The sequence below is a fragment of the Morone saxatilis genome, unplaced genomic scaffold (genome assembly GCF_004916995.1).
Source record: "Morone saxatilis isolate NCDOM2014 unplaced genomic scaffold, NCSU_SB_2.0 Contig24, whole genome shotgun sequence".
NCBI lineage: Eukaryota > Metazoa > Chordata > Actinopteri > Moronidae > Morone > Morone saxatilis.
In genome coordinates, this window is record NW_023339807.1 from 3,898,440 (window position 1) to 3,909,473 (window position 11,034).

General features: G+C 41.4%; 2 protein-coding genes across 4 annotated transcripts in view; one reads left to right on the forward strand and one right to left on the reverse strand.

Annotated features, from left to right (window-relative positions):
* Nucleotides 1-5,656, forward strand: part of LOC118335693 (regulator of G-protein signaling 22) — a 16,281-nt gene extending 10,625 nt beyond the window's left edge. Inside the window, exons 17-24 of the mRNA XM_035672119.1 lie at nucleotides 965-1,033; nucleotides 1,675-1,833; nucleotides 3,141-3,320; nucleotides 3,419-3,592; nucleotides 3,678-3,821; nucleotides 4,124-4,223; nucleotides 5,447-5,545; nucleotides 5,628-5,656. Coding sequence (XP_035528012.1) covers nucleotides 965-1,033; nucleotides 1,675-1,833; nucleotides 3,141-3,320; nucleotides 3,419-3,592; nucleotides 3,678-3,821; nucleotides 4,124-4,223; nucleotides 5,447-5,545; nucleotides 5,628-5,656 — 954 coding nt within the window. The remainder of the gene's footprint in view (nucleotides 1-964; nucleotides 1,034-1,674; nucleotides 1,834-3,140; nucleotides 3,321-3,418; nucleotides 3,593-3,677; nucleotides 3,822-4,123; nucleotides 4,224-5,446; nucleotides 5,546-5,627) is intronic.
* A 252-nt stretch (nucleotides 5,657-5,908) lies between these two features.
* Nucleotides 5,909-11,034, reverse strand: part of LOC118336017 (vacuolar protein sorting-associated protein 13B-like) — a 313,914-nt gene continuing 308,788 nt past the window's right edge. For 2 of the 3 annotated variants that reach the window (XM_035672549.1, XM_035672551.1), the window contains exons 65-68: nucleotides 9,607-9,709; nucleotides 7,892-8,060; nucleotides 7,692-7,772; nucleotides 5,909-6,899 (exon numbers count right to left, since the gene is read on the reverse strand). In XM_035672549.1, the coding sequence (XP_035528442.1) occupies nucleotides 6,651-6,899; nucleotides 7,692-7,772; nucleotides 7,892-8,060; nucleotides 9,607-9,709 (602 nt within the window). In that variant the 3' untranslated portion in view covers nucleotides 5,909-6,650. The remainder of the gene's footprint in view (nucleotides 6,900-7,691; nucleotides 7,773-7,891; nucleotides 8,061-9,606; nucleotides 9,710-11,034) is intronic. The other variant, XM_035672550.1, reaches the window with a different exon arrangement.

Below are 11,034 nucleotides of genomic sequence, written 5' to 3' on the forward strand. Positions count from 1 at the left end.
AACCAGACATGAAAGTGCTGTTTCCAGAGGTCAGTGTTTTTTAAACTTAGTGATATGTATCCATCTTCAAGGCTGTCTGGTTGGTGGCTACATGTGTAGATCAGATAAAGGCTAAACACAAAACTGTTCAACCTACATTTGAAAACAGTTCAACTTTTGCTGCCGTCACTTCAGTTTGAAAAAGCATTCAAATTATTTGACGATTAAAAACAATGACCTTGAGGTTTTGATGTATTCCATGTTGGCTAAAATTTGACATTCTTAAATATTTTTTTATTTTGTGACAAGCTGTGATTACATATCATTTATATATCATACGATGTATGATAATGATACGATAATGTAATTACTGTAACACCCTAATACTTGTATGGATTGTACTTGGCATACTGAAACAGCATTCGATACCTGCTGTATAATGGCCTTGAGAGCGGAGAGAGATAAGAAGTCAGACGCACATTAGTGGCTCTGTGAGAAACCACTAAACACTGTCACCGTCCCGTCGCTCTCTCAGGTTGCCTCATCAGGTGGTAACACATAAACCGCAGATTCCGCTGCTCTGCCTCATTATGTTATCAAGTTTACGATGTTTGGTCACACGGATCCTCTCATTAAGTAATGAGAGGTAGATGTAGTTTAGCATTACATGCTGGAGGAGGAGATGAGTAGAGGAAGAGGTGAAGAGGATGACGGAAGAGGCTGGGGGTGGGAGACAAAGAGGATATCAGAGAGGTAAAGTCCTCTCTATGAGGAGACTGGAGGAATAAGATCAGAGGAAATAAATACTGAGGAAAGGTTAAAGGGAAAAGGCGGCGGAGAGCTTTAGTTACTGCCAGTGACAAAGAGCAGCAGAGTGCAGAGCAGAGAGGTTCGAGAGGTGTTCAGTGTCTCTGTTAAACCTAGTTTACTCAGTTTCTGACTGTTGACCTCTCTCTCTCTCTCTGTGTGTTTCTGTGTGTGGTAGCCCCAAGCAGCAGACAGGCTCTCACAGCACGTCTACCGTCGACGCAGAACGAGGAGAGAAGCCGGGAAGGTAGGGAGAAACCCTCTGGGGAAGCTGGATATTTTGAATGGAGAGAAATAAGGCATTTCCTGGCCTGAAAGCATGTGTGATTTAGTTCATGACTTGGCTTCAAGCACTGGCTTTGTCAAACACCATTTTGGCCTTGTGGTTAGTTTTCCCAAATTGGATCCAGGATAAATAAGATTAAAGCATCAGCATTACTAACCTTCCTTTAATAGTGTTTGGAGTGTTTTCCATACAGCTCCGTTCCCCTCCTCTCATCTCAGCTCCACAGCAGAGCACAGATATAAAACATGAACATTTTAAGCAGGATGATTACAGGAAGGAGTTTTTATACATGATTGTGACTCTCATCTTTATGATCATTATCTCATCATTGGCAAAGAGAGGGTTTTCTGAATAAAGGAGTATCATTATCTCAGTTTTCTGTGAGCTACAACTGTGGCTCAGAGGTCACACATCATATTTTCTGCTGTTGTTCAGGAGCACACTGTACTGTATCTTCTGCTGCTACAAATGTTTTGTTCTAATGTTTGCACACAAGTAGGTTATTATGTGTATTTTATTTATCCCTTAAGGAATTTTTTACTCTTAAACTAAACTTAAACTAGCAGTGTTCTTAAAAGCCCAACACTCCTCTGTCCCTGCAGGCCGAGGGCTTGTGGATGAGTTCCTCCAAAGAGATCCTGCTGTTTCGACGGATCCTACTCAACCCTGTCACTTGTACACAGTTTCAGCACTTTGTTTCTCTGAAGGGAGACTTCCTAGAAAATGATGTACTCTTCTGGCTGGAGGTGCAGAGATATAAGGTAAAAGAGATTGATGTGCCAGTGGGTTACAATGTGTACCTGCAACAAGTTCTTTGTTGTATGCCATTCCACTATTGATTATGGAAAGAAATATATGAAATACTCTAAGTCCCCCTCCATTTATAAACTGTGTCGTTTTTCCACATTCATCTGTTGAAGGAGAAACTTAAATCTCACTTTAACACAAGTTTCTGTGGCATCACAACTAGTTTGGAAGCCAATCCTAGTCCAGTACGTATGTTTTTGTAAACTTAAAACCTCCAGTGCACATACAGAGTGGAGTTTTTAGTGAAGTAAGATGTTGTCCAGGAGTTAAAGATGCCCTCCACACATGTATTAAATCATATATAAAAATGCTCTGATGATCCACATTAAAACCCATAAAAAGTCATCTCCTCCTTCTACCTCTTTAAGACTTCCAGTTGGACACAGGATCTCTAAGAGTAAGACACATTGTGATGGTATTACAATCTGCTGTTCACTGTTGATATCTTTACACTTAACCTTAACCCCCCTGAAAACTTGGTTTCAGTTCTCAATTTTAGTTTTTCAATATCATGTGCAATAATACTTTTTGTTACTTTCTATATCTCATTGGCCATACTACTTTACTTTATTTTAGTTTATATTAGTTGACTTATTTTACTACGTGTATTATTGTTATTCTATTAAGCACTAGTGTTAGCATTTACTTCTTATACACTTTATTCTTATGTTACTGTAAAGAAATGACTTCAGGATTAATAATCTTATCTGAAGTATGTATCTATGACATTACATATTCATGACTGAATAAGACAACAAAGTTAAAGTTTTCTTAAACTCTTAGTAAACAAATATATATATATATTTACCACTTTTTAAACTCAGCTTATCTGCTGTATCAGGACTGATTTTATCAGATATGACAGTGGCCTGGAAAGCACACAACCACACAAGATTTTGACTGAAATGTCGCTAAATCCTGACTGGTACATAGGAGTACGTGGTGTCACCTTTTTCTAAGAAAACCCTGCCCACTTCCAAACAGTGAGAAGAGTGCAGAAAAAAACACAAATACAGAAATCTCTTATGTGGAATAACAAAAAATGGTGTGTCCATGTAAGATCCTATTGCTTATAATGAGAAAATGATTGAGAAAATATGTTCTTTAACCCCTGTTTGTCTGTCTTATCTCAAGGTAAAAAGCCCCTTTTCATATCTGGAATACACCCTTCAATTCCAGTGATATTACAAACATTTCAGCAGGAGTGGAAGCTTAGAAATAGTTCCTACTACACATTTATTTATTATCTTCCTGTATGCAGGACCTGTGTCATTCTCACAGTGACGAAGCCACCATCCAGCAGAAGATCTCCACCATCATTAACTGTTTCATCGACTCCTCCATGCCCCCCGCCCTGCAGATAGACATCCCTCCTGAACAGGCCCAGCACATTGTGGAGAAACGCCAAGAGCTGGGCCCTTACATCTTTAGAGAGGCACAGGTAGTCTCTCTGTGTGTGTGTGTGTGTGTGTGTGTGTGTGGACTATATTACGTCCAGTATGCTGGCTACATGTGTGTGCTTTGTCTCTATCTATGCAGATGTCTGTGTTCAGTGAATTGCTGAAGTTTTGGCCTGAGTTTCAAGAGCTGAGCAGCAGCATCCAAGAGGAGCAGCTCCTTCCTCTACTGAAGGAGAAACGAGTGAAACACACAGCCAGAGTGCGGAGACAGAGGAGAAAGGAGGAGGAAAAAGACGAGAGGAGGAGAGCTCAGGTAAGGAAAAAGTCAGTACTGAAGGAATAAAGGATCATGGGTAAGTGGTGAAAACTAACTATTCAGTCTGACCTCTTTTGTACAGGACGATGTGGAGAGGCCAGAGTCCAGTTTTAGGGAGGAGGAAGAGACAGATGATGAAGATGAGGTAAAGGAAGAACAAGAGCAAAGAAGTGGAAAAAAGCAGTCGAGGACACAGAGCAGAGTGCTGCTGACTCCTACGCAGCCGGTGAGGAGCAGTCTGATGTTCGTAATGGGGAAACATGGATGTAGAGCTGAAGATGTTTGTGTAAAATGTATCACATAAAGGGAGCCAAACCAATTTAAATGATTTCCTTTGATGACTATCTAAGAGCATAATGTATTAAAATAGGAACTGCAGTGATGAACATAAACTCAATTATTGCATGAAGTCCAAACAAGGCCTCATCAGTTCCAACCGCAGCCTATAAAAGAGAAACTCGATCCTCTAATTGAACCGTTTTTCTAATCATGTTAGATTTGACTGGATTTCTGGAAATGTTCCCTCAGTTGTCGTGGTCCTACTCCAAGTACATGGCAGCTCTGAAGAGAGAGGAGGTGCTGCTGAGGAGACAGAGTCAGCTGGAAGCCTCGTTCTCCACAACCTCAGGTACACACACACACACTCCTACCCTAGTCTCCCAGGGCTCAGTAAAACTCCCACATCCAGCACTTTTGACTACTCGCTGCTACTAGACAGACTAAATGCAGGAAACCATAACACCGAAAGGACATTTAGCTGTTCCCACGGTAAAAGCCAAGCTAAATGTCCAAGGCTGTGATATTACCTGGCAGGCGAAGCCAAAGCACTGTCAAACTGACCCCCTCCACATTTCAAATCTGTCTCATTATGTAGAACTATGGCCAAAACAGCCACTTCTGCCTGTCCATTAAGTGTCAATGTTCTGTGCAGGAGAAGCCCACATTGCGTGGATGTGTAAATGAGGCGCGATGCTAACGCAGGATTTAGTAACAGCCCACAGTGAATGAGGACAAATGGAACTGAAGCATAGTGCAAATTGTGTTTTAATGGAATGCTATAGAGGAGAAATACTGTCAGAAACATAGATGGAGATCATCTGATTCCTGCATGGGAGAGACGAGCTCAGCGGACACGTATCAATCAATCAACTGAAAAACCTTTGAAACAAATAAACTGCAATTTAAGGTGCTTTTACAAAACAGATTGCTATAACATTTAGAGACCAATGCATGCCAAAACAACAAGTGATCTTACCCTGTAATTCTCAGCAAATGTCTCACCTTAAATATATCTAAACTAACAAAAAAAGAGGAGTAGTTAAGATAATAAGATAGCAATAGAAAAATGTATTCTGAAATACTACACAAAATAACTTAATTATAATAAATAAATGATACACTTGTATCGATTATTTGTTAATTACAAACTTATAAATCACTACATAAAGTTTTTAATTTACATTTAAAAATATTTATATTTTCAGCTCCTATGGTTGGAGCACAATGGAACAGCTAACCATCTGAGGGGTGCTCAGAGTAGTCTAGCACAAAGCCATTTTGTGCTTTAAAAACAAACAGGTACAGGTGTAAGAACAGGCGTAATGTGTGCTCTCTCAATTCATTGAAGCTGGTTTATTGCATTCTTTGGTAGACCAGAAAGGAGAGTGTTACTATAGTCTAGCCTCCTAGTTTTAAAAGCAGGCATTAGTACCTCTGTGTTGCTCAGAGACAGAAATGTGATAAAAATCAAAAAAGTTTGTGTATGACAAAAACAAAGATATGGTCCACAAAGTTGTACAGTAGATATTCTCTGTGAAAACATTAATATGTTGAGACACTGTCATTCTCCAGACTCCTCCTCTGACTGCACTGTGAGGTCAGCAGGCAGTAAACCCAGCCGGCAGCAGCCTGCACGTCGCTCCTCCAGGATGGAGAGTAAACAGTGCAACAGTGAGTGAAATAAGATGTAAACACACAAAGTTTCTAGTTACTTTGTCTCTCTAACATCAGTGACTATATTGTTTTACTGCAGGGGGTGTGAGAGCCTGCAACATGAAGTGACTTCATGCAGCACAAACAGATGAGGATGACTGACGGCGTTATCGGAGCACTGAAAACCGAGAGCAGAGCTGCTACTGATATCTGGTCAACGAGGTAGAAGTTTGAGGCTGGGTTTACGTATGATGTAAGAATACTTTCTTAAACCCTGTGTGACAAACATCCATTTTACTGTCTACGAGTTTATATTCATTATGTAGTTAATATACAGTTTCCCACTGCAAACTTAGTACACAATGATAGTAATACATATAGTAAATTTTAATCTTTTTATTAAAATGTCTATTAATATATTATCCATTTACATACATTAAAGGCATTAGACTTAGAGCTCACTGGTACAACAATATAAAAGGCAACAAAAACAACATGGTTGGCATCGACAAGTTACAAAGAACAGTGTTATTGTCAAACGAGTATGTTACATCATCTATAAAAACATTTTGGTTGACAGCTTGTATCTCTAGCATCCATCAACATGTATATAATATTGCACTTAACATTGGCATGAGACAGTTACTACATGGAGAATGTAAACACCATGAGCTTACTCTGCAGAGTGAAACATTACAGGCTGTTTTGATAGAAATGCAGCAGATTTGAGTGTTAGCTGTGCATTTCTATCTGCAACACTGAGGTTTCACTATGACTGAATGAGCCCTGATTTCAAGTTGAAAGAGAACACACTGTTGGCCCTAGAAGGTTTAAGTTGACAACTATTTGTTTTAGTGTTCATTACAGTATGTACCCATTGAAATGTCAGAACTTACACGTGTTTCTATGATTAAAACTGTCTCTAATTCTCTCTGTGGCTATGTGATTAGTTTGTAGCAGTAAAAAATATCTTTCAAAGACAACTTCATCCCTAAGGCATAGACAACGTGGACTTACTTCAACAGCATTGCATAAATGGGTAGTTATCTTTTCAAAGCCAAAATAAAGTGTATTCATAGTTTAAGGCTTAATTTAAACTGGAACTTCTCATCTATTTCGTGTGTTAGTGGAATCCAATGCGTAAGGCTTTATTCTTCACCATGGTGAACTTGCTGACAAACACCTTGGCGAAGGCGGGATCCACCAGGTAGCGGTAAGACTTGGTGACAGAGGGCGGTGGCTCGGCCAGTGTCACTGGGGGCTGCAGCTGGAGAGAGGCAGCGGAGGGGGAGAGAAACTGGGAGGCTCGCATCACGTAATCCACCAGCCGTCGATACTGCTGCTCTGACAGACGCTCACGGACACCGTCACCCTGAGGGAGGACAGGCGGATGATTACCAGCACACTGGTCCTAATGAAGTTAAATCTGCTGCAGGTGGTGTCCAATCATGTGCCATCAAGGACACATGATGGAGTGTTTTGTGAAAGTATGTTGTCATGCCAACCAAACACTACAGGAGCTAAATTCATCTTCAACATAGGTAGAATTAGTAAGAATAATTTTATGTGATCAGCCGAGGTCATAGGTTACTGTCGGTTCATGGTTGCTTATTATTGAAGCAACAATTGGGAATGATAGGAAATCTGTACACTTTCCAATTAGGTTGTGAAAAGTCTGAAAATTTGACAGTGAGGAAAAGACCAGATGCAGATGACTTGAAATGAAGGAATTTTGACTGTAGGCAAAGCTGTTTGAGATAACTGCAAAAAGGTCAACTTCATTATTACAGCGTCACCCAGAGGTCATGAGTTGTGTGGTTGTTTGGTATTCAGGATTCTGCTGCACAAACACGAAAAAAAAGTTATGAGAACAGCAATAGGTCTACCTGTACTGTCTAAAAGCACTGCCTTGGCCCTTTTTTGGTGACATGGTTACACACATTACTGTGGAAATGTGCACAAATACTGCTAAAGCAAGGAGTGCTCAGTCAACATGCATTGCAGTCTGAAATCAGACTCAGGTGCTGCCTTCCTCTCGGCCTTCACAATAAAAATGACACATACTGACAATCAGCCTGTAAATGCAGTGCATAAAATAAACACTGTAATTCCTCTTTCATTATTTTGCACCATGTGACCCCCGTAGAGCTCCTTTCAGTCTCACCTCTGCGTCATTTGTTACCGTCTGTTGCTGTAAGGTGAGGGTGAGCTGGCCCTGCTGTCCTGGTTCCTGCTGACACTCCACCTACAGAAGACACCAAGTTTCACATTCACTTCACTGTTCTGCAACACAGCTACAGAAAGGTTCATTTGAGTGTTACAGGAGCTGTTTTTTCCTTTTACTTCCTGACTACTAACTGTTACCTCTGTGATGGGGAAGGCCTGCTGCTGGGTGTCCTCACTGAGGCTGACCACAAACAGCACCTCGGAGGTGAGGAGCAGACAGCCTGCATGCTCCTGCCCTGAACCACTCACAATGGTCACCTCCAGGGCCATGTGGAGCTCTGGCCGCCCCAGAGACTGGAGCATCTTCCTGTGGTGCAAAAAGAAAGGGACGTACGTTATAAACAAGTTACGACACACACAGACACACAATATTTATTTAAAAGAATATTTTACATAGTCAAATATTAAAAATAAGGCCTTTGTAATTTTATTTCATAAAATTATTATTATTATTTCATAATCAACATATGTACGATAGCCAACAATCACATTGCTTCTCCTGTGTTCATGGATTACGTGTATACACATAATGGTTCCTAACTTCAGATATACATACATACACACACACACACACATCTCCTATAAACACAAGACCACACAAAGTGCCCAACTAACCTCAACACAAACAAGTGACCATACGTGTCTCCATACATCCTGTAATTTACATTTCTGCGTGTTTTCTGTGTGGTTCGTATTACGCACTGGTTCGATAGAGAATGTGGGCGCAGGAACTGAAGTCTTCAGTCATGTTTCTCTGACAGTGTGTTTACTTTGGAAGGCAGGTGTTCAAATTGCAGAGCAGATGTTGAAGCAGCCACAGTAGGGACACTTTGGTTCTGTTCAGTGTTATTCTGCTCAAACAGCCTGACCCCTCAAGTGTCTGGGCTACCTGTAGTAGTAAAAATAATTGATGGACGCCTGATGGAAACCAGTTTGACTGCAATGCAGCATGAATAAAACCACAGGGGAGCATTATCTCAGCGTCCATATATTTTCATCTTCCTCTAACATTAGTACAACATACTGCTAACCCCTCGGGTGATGACAACTAAAGTGGAATGTCCTAAAGAAATATTGTATCTAAAATTTGGCCTTTTTCCTCATGGCAGTTGACAGTCAACACTGACTGCTATTAGAAGTAAATGTTTGATAGCCATGGAAACCGAACTAAATTGTGGAAAATTCATTATAAAATGCCATAACTGCAGCTGATAACCTTCTGGAGACGGAGGCCTCTTATAAATTTTTATGATAATATTAAGTGTTCCACTGGAATCTTTGAAACACTCAGATCTGATGCAGTGCTGTCGATGCAGCCCGCACTTCGAGCCATATTTTTACAACGCAGGACCCATAGGTAACCTTCTGCTTGGCGCAATATGCGACCTTTGTAAACAGAGTCTCTCAACCTCCAAACCATTCTAGCAGCACACAAAGGAAGGTGTTCCTCCTCCATCTGATGGCACTGGGAAACATCTCTGGATAGACTCACAGTTAAACAACAAGAACAATTTCTAGCTGGCGGATTTGGCAGAGTGCTTATAAAAACCTTTTAACATGGCTCGATGAGAACAAGGGAGGGCAGGCTGGCTACCATGTGTGGGATCAAGGTCAAACATCTTTCCAGACTCTTTTTTTTTGGTGGAAAGTGGGTAATGAACCCTCCAAGGTTTTTTTTTTTGAAAAACAAGACAGCAAAAATGATGAGAGGTAAGGGGGAGAGAAAGAACAGCAGATCCTGGAGAGAGTCCAAGAAAAGCAAAGGGCGAGAACACATGTCCCACTTCTAACGAATAGCTGGACAAAAGTAAACGAGGAGCCTGCGGGAGGAAGGAATGGCTCCGGGGTCATACCAGACATATTTAAGGTGGCTGTTTGGGGCCTGGGCCGACTTCTCCTCTGTGGGCAGGTACAGTTGTTTAGGAAGCTGCCACAGTCCTGCTCCATGAAGGATCCCTGTTAGACAAACAAAGACAGATGTGTTTGTTGTCAGTTATGTACATGCATTTACAGACTGGTGCCATTCTCTTAAATTTTACTGCAAGCTGATAAATTTGATGGAAAAATACGTTTATGTTAGTGCGTGAGGGTGATTGAATTGATGGGCGCACAATGCATGCTGGTTATTTGTGTCCGACTCCATGCAGACTTGCTCTGACATTGTGCACACATGGGTAACGCTAACTTCAGGAGATCTAGGCGGCCACAGTGGCTCTCCATCGACTGCAAGACCAAGGGCATGATGGGAAACGCCTGGCTGTCAGCGGATCAAAGAGCTGATTGGCTCTTAGTTTTGACAAACAAACAGCATGTTTTCCAAATTTTCTGTGATTTTAATATTTAACTCTAGATTGCAGCCGTTTCATGTCTCATGTTGAGCAATGAAGGTTTAATCTGTTGACAAGATGATAATAAAGTTTATTTATATATTCGAACATGGTTGTAAACATTTCTTTGACTTCCTGTATATTCTCTGAAGGCTACTGGAAACTGTCCCACTTGACTGCAGCTTTGTGTCACCACCGCCTCATCTCGTCCACTTTCCAGGCGAGGCGCGCCAGGGGTGAGGAGTGGTGTGTGTTTGGGCTAACGGGTCTTGGCTACCAACCACATAAACTTACCAACGACGTAACACCTCTGCGTAAGAAGCAATGGAGTCCCTGCTCTGACTTAAACCAAACAAACTTATGCCATATGCAGTATAAATCCACATGGATGCTCATAGTGCCGCAGGCTGCCAAACACCCAGCGACCAAGCATACACACACACACACACAGCGACCAGCATTACCACACACACACAGCGACCAGCATACTCACACACACCAAATCTGCTAGTATCAATTCAGATCAACTGCCATTGAATTTGTGTCATAATTCTGTCACACTCCACTCCTGTTTTATGAAACACATTAATGTACCTACACACACACACACACACACACACACACACACACACACACACAGTCAGCAGCATTGAGTACCACCTGCCAGTGACATCCTTAATTGGATCCTGTGCTACTGTGTTGGCTTAATGGCCTTCTTTTGTTAATATAAAATATATATTTATACTACAATATAGATGAGACTTCACTGGCCCGCGCTGCCCCACTGCTGCGCTGCTGGACAGCTCGGAGTTGGGATGAAAGGAAAACTGAGCCACACGCACAGGGTTATGGAACTACTGTGACATGTGACACACCCATGGAGTGCTTATCCGTAAATCATGCTACCTTCAGAGAATAAAGTGTACAATTGTAGTAATAAGGCTGTCGTTCGCC